Raw genomic sequence first — 16,599 nt, 5'->3', positions numbered from 1 at the left:
CCGATCTACCACATTGCAAATAGTTTTTTTGTTCATTCGCTTGTTTTACACAAAACCCCATCTCTGCGACGCCCGATTTCCACGATTAGCCTCATCCCCGGCGCTAAGCGAGTCCAAGGGGTTTCCGGCGCGGCGCTTCGGCGGGGCGAGGGCAGCGCTGACACCGGACGGCGTTTTCCGCACGGATCCAACGCCCGTTCCCGTGGAAACCGCCGGCAGCAGAGCCCCGAGTTCTCCCGAGTCGGCACCGCTGGCTCTCGCTCCCCGTTTTCACCCGGGTTTCCACAGAAACGGCCATTGGCAGCGCAGGGCCAGAGATCCTCACGGGACGAGGGCCACAGCGGCTGCCACGCCGGGCCGGGCGCCATCACCACACGGCGACACCGCCGTGGCGGGAGGGCCCCGGGCGGCCACACTGCCACCTTCCCCCCAGGGGCTGCGCTGAAGTTTTGCCCTGCGCGGAAGAGAAGAAGGAAGACAAAAAAGCCAAACATTTTTTAGTATTATTTTTTATTTAAAAAAAATAAAAGCGGAGGTGCGAGGAAGGAGGCCTCAGAGCGGAGAAGCGCTGCCGCGGGCGGCACCCCGGGGCCGCGCTGCCCCGGCGGCGGCCCCACGCGCGGAGCGGCGCCACGCGCGCACACGCACGCGCACAGGCACCCCGCGCGCGCACCACGGCGCACCACACCACACCACACACTCGCACGCAGCCGCCCGGGCGGGCGGTTTCAAGGCCCCCCCCCTCGGGCTGTGCGCGCGGCGGCGGCCAATCCGCGCGCGCCCGGCCCCGCCGGCTCGGCGCGCTTAAAGGGGCAGCGCCGCGCGTTTAAAGGGAAAGGGGCGCCGCGCTCCGCCTCGCCTCGCCGCGGCCCCGGGGAGGGAGAAGCGGGGGGGTCGCGGCGCGGCGCAGCAGCCGCCCGGGGAAGCAGCGCGGCGCCGGCCCCCGCGGGCGGAGCGGCCCGCAGGCGTCGGCGGCGTCGGCGGCGCGGCGCCACCTTAAGGGTGGGCGTGGCCCGGCGCGGCGCCGCCCCCGCGCGGCGGCGGTTGGCCGGGGCGCGCGCCCGTCGCGGCGCGGCGCCGCCCGCCGCGCTCGGTGCCCAGTGCAGCCACGTTCGGTTGAGCGCGGAGCAGCGGTGCAGCGCGAGCGGCGGCGGGAGCCGGGAGCCGAGAGCCGGGAGCCGGGAGCCGGGCGGGCGGGCGGCAGCGGCAGCGGCGATGGGGGCGCGGCGGGGGCCGGCGCTCTGACAGCCCCCGGCGCTCCGAGCGGCGCGGCGCGGCGCGGCGGGCGGGCGGCGGCGCCCGCGAGGACCCGGCGGCAGCGGGCAGCGGGCAGCGCGCGGCGGCGGCGGCGGAGCGGCGGCAGCCTCCAGCGAGCGGCGGCGGCGCCCCCTCGGCGCGGACCATGTTCGCCAAAGGCAAAGGCTCGGCCGTGCCCTCGGACGGGCAGGCGCGGGAGAAGTAAGCGCGGGCGGGCGCGGGGCGGGCAGGCGGGGGCCGGGGCCGGGGCGGGGGCGGGGGTCCGGCCCGGCCCGGCCCGGCCCGGCCCGGCCGCCCCCCGCAGCGCGCCGCTCGGCTCTTGCAGGCTGGCGCTGTACGTCTACGAGTACCTGCTGCACGTCGGCGCGCAGAAGTCGGCGCAGACCTTCCTGTCGGAGGTGAGCCTCGCCCGCCGCCCCCCGCGCCCTTTGTGCTCCCGCCGCCCGGCCTCCATTTTGTGCGGGCGCCGGCGGGGGTCGCGCGTGGGGCCCCCCGCCCACTCGTGCCCTCTCGCCCGCAGATCCGGTGGGAGAAGAACATCACGCTGGGCGAGCCCCCCGGCTTCCTGCACTCCTGGTGGTGGTAAGTGGGCGCCCGCCCCCGGCTGCCCCGCTCCCCTCGCCCACGGGGGGTGGGGGGTTTCCACGCCGCGGGTGGGGGCTCGGCGCCGCGTCCCCTCCCCGACGCCGCGGTCCCCCCGGAGCTGGCGCCCCGCGAGGCGGCTCCGAGTCCCGTCGCCGAAGTTCGGGCGGACCGGGGGCGCGGGAGGGATGCTCGCGGGAGGGATGCTCGGAGCGGTGGCGGGCGGCGTGGGCAGCCCGGCTTCCTGCCCCGGCCTGCGGGTTGGCCGGCGAAGTGAGCAAAGCGGAGGGATTGGGGGAATAATAGCGGGGAATTAGGGCTCGCGTTACCCGGTGCGCGGGGATTAGCGGGAGGAGATGGGGAGATGGAGCGGGCCGCTTGTCCTCTCCTCGGGAGTTTGCAAGGAAGAGGGAGCAATCCTTTTTTGGGCCGAAACGCCCGGTTACCTGCCTGCCGGGCTCGACGCTCCCGGGCTCTGCTGGCCCAAGCCGTGCCGCTGCTAGCCATGGCCACGGTGACCCGGCCCTGGGCGCTGCGGGGCCCCTCCGGCCCGCGTTGCTCGCGGCGGTGCCTCAGCCCTTGCTGGCACCCGTGGCGTGCCGTGCCGTGCCGCGCGTCCCCCGTGCGAGCGTGGCGCCTCTCGCAGGCGGCGGCTGAAGTCTCGGCTGGCGGCGAGCGGCTTCACGCTGCCGCGCACCGGTTGCGCGTGGGAAAACGAGGGATCCACGCGAAACAGTGAGTCAGCACCGCGCGGTGGGGCCGGGTGCCCTGCGCCACGGCGGGGGAGTAACGCAGGGCTCAGCGGGTCCGCGTGCCTGGAGCCCCGAGCAAGAGTCTGGCGCTTCATCGCTGCAGGGGAGCACCGGCTCCTTTAGTCTTGCTCGCGGTCCTGCTCCAGAGGAGCATCGAGGTGCAATTCCCATGGTGGAGTTGCCGCTGTCCCTGTGGGAGTACTTCAGGAGTGGGAGGGAACTTGCTGTATGCAAGGACCTGGGAGTCTGAGGCTAGTGCTTCAAGTCCCCAGTGTGATCGGCCTTGCAAAAGGCTTCCAAAACTTTGAGCATCCAGGAGGGAGCGGGGTTTGAGTCTAGCCTGTCCTTTGCCAGGAAGCTGGAGTAGGTCGCTGAAGGAACCAACTTGGGGTCAGTTCACTTGCATGTTTGGGAACCTTGGGGGAAAGCATCATGCAGTGTCAGTGCTGATACGTGCTTATATTAAGATTTTAGAAGTTCCCTGAATTACTACTCTGGTTCGCGGTGCCAGCTCGCTGTAATTGTTACCCACACGTTAAATGCTAGTTTTAGCTCTTAAAATGCTCAACGTCACCTGTCTTGAAATGTCTTTATTGGCACTGCCGTCAGAAGGTCTGAATGGAAATGAAATTGGATTCACAGTCCTGACAGACTTTCAGATTTCCTCCTCAACCGCAGGCCAAATGAGGTGGAAAGTTGCTCACCTGTAATGAACTGGTGGCGTAGTTTGAACTGTGCTATTGTATGTTGTGCTGTTAAGTGTGCAAGTAATAATTAGTAACTGGATCCTGTTTTACTTTTTCTGCCATGCAGCGTATTTTGGGACCTTTACTGTGCAGCTCCTGAAAGGCGAGATACTTGTGAACATTCAAGTGAAGCAAAAGCCTTTCATGACTATGTGAGTAATAAGTTTTTAATCCTTACGGTAATTATAGAGTTGGGTAGCTCAGACTTCTTCAGCACACCAAGAGCAAATGTAACCAACTGGCAAAAGTGTTTTTTTTTTTTTTAACTAATAACGTTCTGATTCAGTATTTCATAATGTTGCAATTATGTAAATTAGTTCAGATACTTATCTTAAGTACTTAAAGGCGTTCAGACTACTGGTAGAATTAAGCAGTTTTGCATAGCAATGGACAACAAAGTGTTTACTATGACTGCTGTAGAGGATCAATGATGATATATTTCATGCTGAGGACATCTCGCTGACAAATGCTGCTGTTGTGTGGGCAGGCGTGGGGTGGAATTGGGAGGAGAGGGGAATTCCCCAAAACGTAATTTCTTTAGCCTCTGAAGACCTTGCTGTTCTTAGCAAGGCTTGGGGCTTCTTTGGTTGTCTGGGGATCTTCTCTCAAAAAACTCTGTGAAGGTATTAACTAAACAAAGATGGTGTTGCAGACCTCCCCTGCTCCCCCCTTGGCTGACGGTGTGTGTCTTGTCTGTCAGTATTGTGGGCTTTTTGTCCGTGCACAAAATGGAGCAAAATGCTTTGAGTTCCCGTGTGATGAGAAGTCACAGCTGTGATGTTGCTTGACCTGTTTTGCGATGACCTGAACGTTGTGGGGGGAACGTTGCCCCCAGCCCTCACCCAAGGCTGCTTGCATGGTACGAGTGCGAGCAAACCTAGAAGTGCCGCAGCCTGGCATGGTGGCTCCGTGGACCTTGCTCTGCCAGCAGGTCCGAGCGTGCGGGTCCTCAGGTGTTTGGTCAAAGCAGGCCGTGGTTTTTCTTCTGCGGATGTGTTAAGGTAACCCACAAGATGCTCCTTCCTTGGGTAGGACGGCTGAGCCTGCGGGGCTGAGGTGCTGTGGTCCTCTTGGCAGGCAGGGCTTTCTAGAAGGAGTCCTCTTCTGCAGTACCGCTTTTCCTGCGGGTGCGAGACTTGTTGGTGCCGGATCTGGTGGGAGATGGGTGGGCTGCCCGCTCCTGTCCTGCTGAAGTCACTCAGATCTGCAGTGTTGATCTGCATCGAGAGGAATTTGAATCAAAGGATTAGTCACCTGGCTGTGGGCTTGGACTGTAGTCAAGTAAGTTAAACTGTGTAGCAGGAGCTGTTTTTGTCTGCTCCTGGGAGCCTATGGTGTGGAAACCATTTTTCCTCCCTTCCCAAGTCACTAGCTGCCTCAACATGCCTGCGTTTAGCTGCTCAGAAGATGCGCGAGGGTTTGTCTGAAAGCAGTGCTGCGTGAGTGTCTTGGAGACCTCCAAGGTGCTCGAGCTCCATGGCTGTACCTTGCTCGGAGAGCAAAACGAGAGCGTGCCTGGGATATCAACAGCAAAGAGCTGTTTGAAAGTCTTTGCTGTGGACATGTAAACACAGGTGTCCCTGCTGAGCCAGCCTGTGTTTTCTACGTGTGCTAAAAAGAGGCATCCTTGTCGAAAAGGTGCTTGGGACGTAGAGGTGGAGCTACTTCCATGTTGAGATACTGCAGTAGGAAGCTGCCTGGTTGTCCCCTATGAAAACACCCGGGGAAGCGGTTTGCTCTGGTGTGTTGGATCTGCACCTTTCCGGGTTGGATGTCCCTTCCTCGTGGCTGTTCCATGTCGTTCAGTTTCCATCTCTGTTGTAAATCTTTCGCTTAGCTTTTTGGGGTATGTTGAATTAAAATTGCTAACTCCTGAGCCGAGGGTTAGAGAGAGCTGGCAGCTGACAGTTTGCCAGCAAATCTGTCGATGCCGAGACTTGCAGTTCCAACCTCTGCTCGAGACAGACTGCCGCTCTGTCCTGGTCACTCCTCAAGCATTACTCAAGTAATCCTGGCTTTGTTTGAGGCTGGTTGGGACAGAAGGCCCAGCAGGAGTGGGGGAAAGGTAGATCTTAGGGCAACAAAGCCACAGGTAAAGATGACATTAGCAACCAAGACATAGTAATATGCTACGTTCACAGCAGCCTTCTAATCGTGTCTGAGGATTTAGTGTATTTAGAGAAATTAATCTTTTTTAGCTTGGTAATAATTCTAACAATAGGCATGAGTGCATTAGATGATTCGCATAAACTTCTTTAATACACGTTGCTTTAAGCTTACAGTAAATAGACACAATCCTGATTGTTTTTAATTCTCTGTAATACAGTTTTGTAACAGCCCTAAGTGCTTTACCTTTTCAGTTTTATTATGAAGACTTGTAAGAAGATTTTCATTCCTCCCATGCCTCCTCCCTCTGCTTCATTACACTGGTTTTATGTTGATAGGCCTGTTGTTGGCCTTAAAATGGTTGGTTATGTTTCTTGTCCGTGGCGTGGCTGCGTGCAGATGCTTACGGCTCCTTTCCTCTTTGGGAATCAGTGTTTTCCCAGCAAGGAGTATGAAGTGTACTTTACAGGGCGAGGGAACGACTTGTATAAAACTTAAATATTGACCAAAGACAGGAACCAAATGATAAACTTCTCGTGTGAATAGCACCTTGTTTCTCTCACGTGCAGGTACGCAGTTTGTAGTTCCTGCGTGTGCACTGGAAACACAAGCGTGTGCAATGAGCTTGGGCGGCGGGGGGCCCTCAGGATATCGGGCTCTTCCCAGATCACGGGGCTGAAGCAGTCTCGTGTTGACACGCGGGTGTTTTCCATTGGCGTCGTGCTCTGGCATGATGCAAGCTCCAGTCTTCGTGCTGGGACCGGGGAAGGAAGCTGGCGAGCTGGTATCGGCGTGCGCGGGGGTGAGCGCGGAGCTCGGCTGCCAGCGTTACCGACAGGCACCAAAGTCTAAATGCAGATTTTTATCGCCTTTCTGATCTCTTAAATAATGATTCCAAGGCAGAACGTCTGGCCCTGAAGTGGGAGAGGGAGGTGGAAGTGCAGAGAAGCGTCTATAAATCTTGCTGCTCGGTGGCCTGAGGCGGGAGCTCTGTTCTTTGTCTCTTGGGTGGGAAGGGGCCGGGAGGTACCATCCTGGCACTGCTGGAAGAGCAGCCCTCTTCGGACCTCGAGCAAAAGATGGGAATTCATTTGAGCACGGGTTTCGTGAGCAGAAAAGAGGCTTCTTGGGTTACAATTGGGAATTGCGTAGGGTGGGGCTTAAAAGGGGATTTGGGGAAGAATGTACCAGATGGGGGTGGGGGAGGCATATTAACAACTGCTGTTCCTGCGCTGCACAAGCCAAACCCCAAAACACAGCAACAAAAACATGCAACAGCTAAAACTCATGCGAGGCTTCCTGCAAGCCCTGAACTGGGTGGACCAGTGAGTAATTTCATATGTTGGTTGTGGTTAAAAATATCCCCATATAGGCCTTGCCCCAGATTGTAGAGCATCATAGTTAAACTTCACCAATTACAGAACACGCTGTGCAGAGGTTGCCCGTGTTTGCCTAAAATACGGTGTTTATTTACCATTAGACTATGTATTTACTGTGCCACTCTGAGCACAAAATAGCGGCGAACTGTAATTCTCTAACTGCGTATAACAGCACGTTGTAAAGTGGGCAGCCCTGGATGCGCCTGGGAGCTAGTGCGGAGATCGCGGGTGAGTTGGGAGAGACCTGGCAAGCTGCCTCTCCGTGCTGCTCTCCCATTGCCAACGCTGGAGTTGTGCTCGCTCGGGTGTGCGAGGAGATGCATCTCTAAGATCAGCCGGCTTAAGGAACACATGCTTTGGAGTAAGAGCAGTGTGCTTCATTAGCAGAGTGTTAACTGTGGGATTTGCATGCTGCGTAATTTCCTTTTCATTTCCCAGTATAACTCTATGAAAACTACTAGGAGCAGCAGGACAAATTACCAATTTCCCCCTCCAGTTTTTAATTTTTAACTCTGCCAAAAAAAAAAAAAATCGCACTTTTTGGGGGGGGGAATCTCCTTAACTGACATGGACCCTTGTCATGGTGGAGGGATATAGCTTTTTCATCTTTCCCCTGAGGATTTTCTCTGAAGCTGGGACAAAAGCTGCTGGGTTTCTGTATAAATGCACTTCTTGGGAGAGTCATATAGAAAGCAGGGACTTTATTTTGTATGGACTGGAGAAATACTCTGCTTTTTTCTTTTTTGCCAGTGTGCATACAAATCTGGCTGTTAATGCAACTTAACAAATTGTGCTGGTTTGTAGTTTTATTAGTCAGCTATTTCCACCACCTATACAAGAAGAGTTTATCCAGAAGTTAAAAGCACTATTACATGCATTTAAAGACACACACATTGATCTCCAGTTGACTCCTAAAACTTGACCCATCTGACAAACTTTGTGCCTGAGCCATAGCAATCAATTTGGGTTTTTTGCTTCATTGGGAATCCCATCCAGTTGGACAGGTTTCTGTTTTGGTCTTCAGTCATTTGAGATCGTGAAAATACCCAGGCTGTCGGGGAGAGGAGAAAGGGAACACCCCAGGTCTGCCTCTTTCCACTCGCCCTGTCTTTCTGCTAGAAAACGTTACCTCTCAGGAGACTGCTGCTGTTGGCACGGCCGCCTGCATCTCTGCCGGGCAGAGCCCCTCGGTGAGCGCACTCGTGTTACGGCGTGGTGCGGTGCCAGACGCTCTCGTCGCAGGTTTCATTGTGTCTCTTCTGAGCCGGTGAGCTACAAAGGGATTGTACGGCATGACAGGGAATTTCAACCACTGCGTTATCTCAGAATTGGCCGATTGATGGTTGCAGTTCAGCATTTCAACATTGTGAAAGCCAATACAATTTGAGTTAGCGGTGATGACTGCCAGTTTAAATACCGCAGTGAATTTCTGTCAAATAGCTAATACATAGAAAGGGGAATTGCAGAAAACTTGATCACCAGAACCACTTCAGTCGATTTTGGCCTCGAGCTACAGAAAATGAACTTAAATCTAGTTGACTGTTGCTACATACTTTTTGTGGTATTACTCTGCCTGCATGGCCAACTTAGAGTGTAACTTGAAGGAGAGAAAAATCAGAATAGCATTTGGCTGCCTGAGACTTTTACTTCCTCCTTTCTCTCCTCTGCTCCACCCAAACCCCCCAAAAAACCCAGACTTGTGAGCATTTGAAACGGTGTTTTCCTTGCAGTGGAAGACTTAGAGTAGCAGCTTAAACTCACTGTTAAGCATGCAATGTGTGTGTTAGAGCGATGCATTGATTTCCTTTCTAACTTCAGAAAAGTGATCTAGTTCATCCTGTTTAACTTCTATCTGGAAGGATGCTCAGCTGAAACGGGTGGTTGCCACGAGAAGGGTTGTGATTAGTCACAGGAAAGATGGTGTGTTTGGTGTTTGTGCCTGCTACCTGTGTCTGACTGGGGGAGAACCAGAGTTCCTTCTTTTCCCCAACACCTAAAAGTTTCCCTTGGATTCAGCTCTGAACAAGTGGATTTCTAAAGTCACTGAAGCTAGATGGAAATAGCAGCTGTGGTCTGTTTTTCTCTGAAACGCTGGGATTGCTGGCATTAGTGCTCATGACTTTGCTCTGTGGGGAACGAGGTGTAAGCCACAGTGGGAAGACGACCAGCGAGGCTGGAAGGATTTTGCTCTGTTGGTTGTATAGACTGGAGATACCGTCCAGACGATGGGTTATGAACTCTAAAACCTGCTATTTCCCCCGTTGTAAATACTGTGCTGTGTCAGATCTTGCCTTCCTAGGCAGACCGTGGAGGCAGTATGTAGGAAATAGTCTTTTTCTCACAAGAAAGCAGTTGCTCACAAACCTATCTCTGCCCTTCGCACCCTTGTGTCCTTGGTTTCCACCAAGGAGGAGAGCGCAGCCAGCTGAGGAACAAATGCGTGTCATTCCCGTGGCTCGTGGTTGTGCATTAGCATCCCCAATCTGTAGGAAAAGATCTTGCTGTTATAAAAGATGCTTCTGTTTCATGTGCTGGACAATTTAATTATCGCAGCTGTAAACTCGTGGTGGTGAGCGACGCGAAGCTGAGATCCATGCAGCTTCGCTGCGATGCGGCACACCTTTGGCAGGTGAGGTGGCCGGGCGCAGGTGTTGTGCAGGACTCCTCACCGGGGCTGGTGCCCCTCATAAATGGGGGGTGAGTGGTTCTGTGTGACTCTGGCCTCTCCTGGGCCGGGGTGCCTCATTGCTCCAGGACTGCTGCAGGCTGCAAGGCCATCGCTCCAAGCACCTGCGGCTTCTCGGTGCGTGGGGTCGGGTGGTGGACCAGCACATGTGATGGTGGTCTCTGGGTATCTCTACCCTGCCGGGGAGCGGTCAGCGGTGTGCTTTTTTGAGCCAGTTTATTAGGAATGGGATGGCTTGGAGAGCTGGCTCTGGGTGCCTGATCTGGGGCAACGTGGGGGCACCGCTGGGAACCGCTTTGCGCAGAAGCGTGATCGCCGGGAGCTGCGGCTATGCCCTTGGGTGTTGCTGGTGCTGCGGTGCCTGAGCACCCCGATGCTGGGAGCCGGCCCTGGCCGCTTCCCCGGCGTCCGCGGTGCTTGGCTAACGCCACGCCTGCTCACGTGCCTGCTGTTCTCCGCCCCGAGACTAAGGTCTGTCTGGGCTGTGTCCAGATCTGGGCTGTGGGGACAGAGTTCCCCGATAGGTACCTGGAGAGAGGAGTTCCCTTCAGGAGTGGCAGCTTGCCAGGAACAGCTGCAAAACTCCAAATTACTTTAAAAAAAAAAACCCCAAAAAACGGGTGGGGGTTCTTTGATTTTGCCCCCCCCCAGAAATGCCATTGCCTGGCAGCATGCTGGCTTCAGCCTTCGCTCCTTGTTGAGGATTGGTTACACAGAGGATGAAAGAAGGGTCCCTCCTAGCAGGACACAGCTCTGCGTGCTGCCGAGGTCACCAGCGTGCCCTGCCCTTCACAGACTTTCTTGGGTTTTCTGCCAACCTCGGCAATAACCACCGAGGGTCACTTCTTTTTAGTAAGCTGAAGTTGGTAGGTGACCAGTGCTGGGGCTGGTTTGCCTGTGCTGTGTGGAAGCAGAAGTGTCCCTTTAAAGCACTTTTACTCAAGCTCTGTGCAAAGTTGGCTTTTTTAGCAGTGTTGGCTGTTTTTGCAGAGAAACCTCCACTTTTGCAATTTTACTGTTTCCGAGTACGAATGCGTTCAGAGGGAAGGCCGTTCAGCGGCAAAGAAGCCGCAAAAATCCGCGGTTTTAGAGCGATACCTTTCTGCAGTTGATATTGATGGAAAAGCCAACTGTGCTAAACTTGAGGTCAGAGCACGGAGCTTATGTCTTAGTCTTTGACTGGGGAGCCTAAATATTTATCCTGTTCTGTCCCTAATGAAAACAAATTGTCAACAGTTGTTCAGTAACTGACTAAATTAAAATCTGTAATTAGTCAATTAGATTAAAGAGTTGGCACAACCTGATTGTATCATGCTGGTTAGGTTATTAAGAGAAAGGGTGTGATTTTTAATTACTGAATGCTAATTTTGACAGTTTCAAATGGAAACAGACGTTTCCCCCCCTCCATCCTGAGTGCCTCTGTAAAAGTAAGGCACTGGAATGTATTTTATGTCAACAAATGGTGTGAAGATGCAAAGTTTCTCTGGTTTAAATCCACAAGGGATTTCTACTGAAAAGTGGGGGTGGAATGGGAGGAGAGGAAGTCGCCTTAAACAGTGTATTTTTTTAATTCCGCCTGACAATGGGAGGATAAATGGATTTTGTACTGCAACTGGCAAACGAATAAGGCTCTGGAAGCGGCGTTGTGAACGAGCAGGGGCTCCCGCTGCTCGCCGCTCTCCCCCGCGCACGCACACGCGTTCGGGAGCCGCCTGCTCGGCGGCGTCTGCCGTGGGCTCGCATCGAGCATCTCCTCCGCGGAGCGGGCGAGCCCGTCCTGTCGGGAGGAGGAGGAGGCCGGGCAGGGAGGAGGCAGGCCCACGCCGTGCCGTGGCATCCCATTGTTTGCCCCGGAGACACGGCCACGTGCGGCTGCTCCGCACGGGGAGGCTGGGCGAGGGGACCCCTCCTCGCGCGCGCCCCCGGCGCCGCGGAGCCCTCCCCGCGGGAGGGGGAGAGGAGAAGCCGGAGACCCTGACAGATTTGTAGCTCTGGGTAAACACAAAGCTTGTAAACCTTCATTCATTTCCTTTCTGGGGTCCTTTCAGAGGAACAAAGAAAACGAAGGCGAGGGTGCGTGTGTGATTCGCAGATGAAGCCAAGGGATCTCGCCGATGCTGAGGAGCTTGGACGGCTCTTCAAAGCGTGTTGTGAGCCAGCGAGCGTGCGGGGAGGGGGCCCTGCTGCTCCTGGGGATTGGGGCTGGGAGAAAAGCCTCTCCATCTCTGTGCTGGTTGGCAATTGGAAGATTTGTTAGGTCAGTACAACATGTATTGGGTATGAGTGAGGCTTTCCTGTTCTCCTGATCATTTCCTTCCTTACCTTGGAAACTTGGATTTTCTCCTACCTTTTGTTCCATATTTTCTCTTTTAAAACAGTCTCTGCATCTATTGAAAACAGCTGCAAAAGCCAATCCTCGGAAGCTAAAGGAATACTCTGGCTTCTTTTTTTTTCTTTTCCATGCTGCACATGCATGTGTTCACTGACTCTAGAAATGGCCCGTAAGGCAGAATCAAAAGTAACCTTGCAACAGCGGCCGAATTAAATGGCAACTGACTGCATGAAATTCTTGCTTGTGTGGGGGGATGGTTTAGAAAGGAACTGGGAGAGTTTCTGTAGCAGTGGGTTTTTTTGTAATCTTTTTTTATTATTGTTTTTAAGACCGTTATAAATAGAGGAGATTACAGACTGAGAGAAGAGTAGTGCCCAAACTAGCTCACCTAGCCCAGCTTTTTGGGGACAGACAACCTACCTCCGTGTCTCGCTGCCTCGTGCAACTAGGCAGCATCACCGCCCGCTCCCGGCGCGCTGGCAAACGGCGTCGGCCGTGCTGCCTCGCCAGGGCTGTGTCTCCGGAGAGCAGCAGCACCGGGTTCGTTTCGCTCTACCGTTTCCTGCTGCTCGCGGGGACGTTGGAGCAGCGCGTGGGTTTTTTTCCTTTGAGCATCAGCTTTGGACACCTCTCCGGTGTGCGTTATTTTCTTGACCAATTACGGTATATTTGAGTGTGACTCAAATGCCAAACAGAGGGAGGGGAATTAGCAGTTTGTTAGCGGTTTGTCAGGAAAGCACATTACTGACTCTCTTCCTCTTCTGTGCTCCAAACTGCTGGTGTGAGAGCGCAGGAAGATGCGGGCTGCTGCGGCTGGGCGCTCGCCCGTCCGGGCCGCGCGCTCCCCGGGGCACCCGCGATCCGGTTATGAGTGGCTGCCTAGCCCTGCGGCTGAAACTCCGGCTTGAGGCCGAGACCTGCTCTCAGCTCTGACCTTGAGCGAGTCCCTTTATTTCTCAGCGTGTTCTGCCTCTGACTCGTTCTCACGTGTTACTTTGCAGATGCCTGGGCTGGAAGCCCTTTAGATGGAGCTGGGCCTGGCTGTCCAGCTGGAGGGCCACCGGGTGCCCCCGGAACAATAAAATACAAAATCCGTCTCTAACAAAGGAGGGAGGGAAAGGGTTGTCTGGGCGCTCGCGCCGAGCGTCTGCGAGATCCACATGGCGCACGGTCTCCTTGGAGCAAAACCGCGCGGTGGGGAGGAGAGACCGCGCCGTCGGTGGGAGACACGGTGCCCTCGGAGAGTCTGGCTTCTAAAAAAAACCCCAATCAGCAAACCCTGAAGAGACGGTGCTAATTGGATTTCGTGTTTCCAGGACATGCGGAAGGGAGAAGAGTTGGGGAATTGTCTGCTGCTATTTACTCCGGCGCCCAGGCTTTTGCCCGCGTCTGCTGGGCGGCGTGCCCCCGCCGCGGGAGGGCTTCCCCGGGCGCGCGGGTGGGCTCCTGGCACCGCTGTTGCCCTCCCGTGTGCGGCCACGACGCGGTCCTGGCCCGGGCAGGGTTCAGATCAACCATCCCGCTGGCTTTTGGTAGAGCCGGCATGGAAACCCGCTAGCCGGCATCTGCGCCGACAGGCATGGCGCGGGGCGCTGCGCAGGAATAACCCGTCCCAGCCCCGCGATGATTTCGGAGATGGTCTGCTCGCTCCCCCAGCACGCAGGCCTCCTCCCTGCCCCCAGCGCTGGCCCCGCGACGTCTCATAACGAAAGGCTTGCGAGAGGCAGGGTTGGGGGCGGAAGGGGAGATAAGGAAGCAGCAGCGGGAGCTGGCGGCGCGGAGCCCCGTGGCCCCAGCCCAAGGGGAGCAGGCGCTCTCCTCTCTTGGAGCTGCCAGCGCTGCCCGTTGGGCTGCGCGCGGTGGGGGAAGGGAGCCGCGTTCGTACCCTGGCGACTCGAGGAGAGGGAGGTTAGCGGCAGCTTCCAGTTCGAGCCCTGACACAGCGGGATGGGAGGAGCGAGAAGTAGCCGCGGCTCGGCTCGCCGGATCCGGCGCGCTCGGCGGCTCGGGCGCTTCCTGGGCTTTGTTAAACGCCCGCCCGGGGTTTGCCCCCGCCGCAGGCCTGCCCCGCGCGGGGCTCACGGCTCGCCGGCCTGGCTGCTCGGCCCGGGGGGACTCTGGGGGCGGAAATGGCTCTTTCCTCTCCCCTCTGCAGAGAGCAGCCTCTTCTCTCCCTGTCTGGCTTGGAGAGAAAATGTCTCTTCTGCAAGTAAACAAATGCCCTGTGTTTGGTGGGGATTTTTTCTTTCTTTTTTTTTCCCTCTTTAAATGCCCGCTCGTGGCTGCGAGCGGTGGTGATCAGTCCGTCCACCGAAGGAGTCGGTGCCAAGGGCTGGTTTCGGAGATGCAGCTGCATCGTTGGGGGGTTTCCAAAGCCCAGGGTGGGTTTGCACGTGGGTTTGGAGCCTGTGCCCTGTTGCAGGGATTGCTGGTCGCATCCAGCAGCGGGGACTGAGCTGGGCACCCGCCACGGCCCTGGGGACCACAGGGCGTGTGCCCGGTCCTGCCACCCCATTGCAGAGGCAGGCTGTGGGGCACCCCGCTTTGCCCTCAGGGTGCCCACTGGGGCATGGTGATGGCCAGGGCGACGCCGGCGGGGCAGATCCTGCACCCCCCCAGCCTGCAGCGGGGCGTAAGGGCATCTGGGGGGTGTTTATGCCATGATTTGGGCCTAAGTGGGTCCAGCTACCCGTGGGAAGGCCAGGTTTTCTCTGAGGCTCTTTTGTCTTTGGGTCCGTGCACGCGAAGATGGCTTTTTGGAGGGAGGATCCATACGCGCTCTCGCGCCCAAGTTCGATGCCGCGTGCGTGGAGGCTGCCGGCATCAGGATCGAGCAGTATTTTCCCCCCTTCCCAGGGCAGAAGTTGGCTCACTGCGTGGGGGCGGTGGGGATGGAGCGAGGTGGGCGGCGTGGCAGAGTAATGCTTCGCGCAGAGACATCAAACGCTCTCCCGACCCGCAGGACTGCCTGCCTTCGTTACTCTTCCTAATTCATGGAAATTGCCATGAAAAGACAGATGGTTTTTAAAAGTTGATTTCTGTCTCCACTTTTATCTGCCTGGGATTCGCTTCTCTGTAGAGAGCGGAGACTGCCTTGGCTGGGAGAGGCAGGGCTGGGAGCTGTAGTACAAATTGAGGTTATTGACACTATAAGTCTTTGGTTTTTATATCTGTAGATTTCTCTTTGGCATATTGATGATTCGGGCTGCACACGGGTTAAGGCATCTCCATCTGTATACTGTTTGCTTAAGGAGAAATACTCAAGCGAGCAGCGGTCTGTCATGGGCTCCTCGCTCTTGCCAGTGTGGGTCTGAGCCTTTGTATTTGCATGTCAGTTTGTGAGTAGTACTTGTGCAGTTTTAAAAGCACAACATCTCCTCTCCTGGGAGGATGAATCTTAAGTGCCCAATGTAGATTCCCCCCCCCCCCCCGCCTTATACGTTTTCTGTGTGTTACATTTCTGACAAGCTCAGTCACAACACCAATCTGGATGTTTTGACTTAATTTTTTGAAATCGGAACACTAAAAATGACAACACTTTGTATACCCTGGGAAAATGCAAAAGTTGGGAGGTGAGCGGCTGGGTTTGCACCGTGTTTATTTAAAGATCCCTTTGCCCAGGATCCTCAATTGTTCCAGCCTTCTCTGAGCCTGAAGGCTACAATTAAAAATCTGGTTTAGCAACCTTTTTACAACTGCTGTCCTTCTGCATGCCAAGCACAGTAAACAAGGGACGGCAATGGCTAGGGCTCCTCATCCCTGGGAGTCACCTGGCCCCAGGCCATAGCCCAGCAGCTCTGACTTTGGAAAGTAGATGAGTTTATGAAAGTGGGAGTGTTTTTACTGCAGTCCTCGTAGGCAATCCTGTAGCACCGTGCTTGGTGCTCTGCTCAAGCCAAGGATCCCTTCTTCATCGGGCTTCCCTCTTGGCTTCCTCATGCGTGCTTTACGGTTGCTTGCATTTGCATGTGCATTCATCACCGCTACTTTGTCAGAACCCTGACTGCAATTATTTGGGGCTTTTTATTTTTTTTTTTTACTATTTTTTTTCCTTCCTCGCTGCAAATCGTATTCAGATGGGTCTGCCAAGGTGGTGCCCGGCGCGCGGCGGCAGGAGCGCGGGGCCGAACAATGGGCCGGCTGCGGCTGTGCGCGGCCGCCGCGGACCCCGGCAGATGCGGAGCAGCTAGCCGCCGTGGGGGAGGGCGGCGGATTTGCATAACTGATTGTTGCCCTAGGGATTAAGGGGGAGGAAGGGAAGGGAGGCCCTGGGAGTACAAAGAGGACCGCAGAAGATGCACATTTGTCCGGCTCTGCCATCGTCTCTGCCGGCCGGGGCCCGGCCGTCCTGCTGGCACGCGTCCTGCCCGGTGCCGCGCCGGCGTCGGGTTGGTGTCACGAAGCGGGCCGGAGAGGGCTGCCAGCAGCCCGTCTGGCTGCCAAGGGATTGGGGTTTTAACAGCCCTGATGTCTCATGTAAAAGGCAGTGACTCTGCAGCCTGTAGTGTCAAGATAAAGTCCAAAGGAAGACCTCTGGCTGTGTCTTAAGCTAACATTTTTTTAATTTTTTTTTAATGTTTCTGTGTAAACCCTTAAATATTTGATCTTGAATGTCTCTCCTCCCAGGGTGCAGCAGCTTTCTGTAGTGAAAATGAGCTTTTGCTGCCCATCCTGGCTGCCTGTAACAGGTTCTGGGCTTTTCTTCCCCTTTTCCCCGAGTCAGAGTTGACTTCATACAACTTCACAGCGCTGAGCTTGC

General features: G+C 55.8%; 1 protein-coding gene across 3 annotated transcripts in view; it reads left to right on the top strand.

Moving 5' to 3' along the window:
• Nucleotides 1-1,041: 1,041 nt before the first annotated feature.
• SSBP3 (single stranded DNA binding protein 3) overlaps nucleotides 1,042-16,599 on the top strand; it is a 92,389-nt gene continuing 76,831 nt past the window's right edge. For 2 of the 3 annotated variants that reach the window (XM_064516234.1, XM_064516233.1), the window contains exons 1-4: nucleotides 1,043-1,458; nucleotides 1,583-1,655; nucleotides 1,778-1,839; nucleotides 3,405-3,489. In XM_064516234.1, the coding sequence (XP_064372304.1) occupies nucleotides 1,403-1,458; nucleotides 1,583-1,655; nucleotides 1,778-1,839; nucleotides 3,405-3,489 (276 nt within the window). In that variant the 5' untranslated portion in view covers nucleotides 1,043-1,402. Of the gene's footprint in view, nucleotides 1,459-1,582; nucleotides 1,656-1,777; nucleotides 1,840-3,404; nucleotides 3,490-16,599 lie in introns of all 3 variants that reach the window. The other variant, XM_064516235.1, reaches the window with a different exon arrangement.

The sequence above is a fragment of the Dromaius novaehollandiae genome, chromosome 8, assembly GCF_036370855.1.
Source record: "Dromaius novaehollandiae isolate bDroNov1 chromosome 8, bDroNov1.hap1, whole genome shotgun sequence".
Classification (NCBI taxonomy): Eukaryota; Metazoa; Chordata; class Aves; order Casuariiformes; family Dromaiidae; genus Dromaius; species Dromaius novaehollandiae.
The sequence above is the reverse complement of the archived record's forward strand: the minus strand, read 5'-3'. Positions and strand labels throughout refer to the sequence as shown.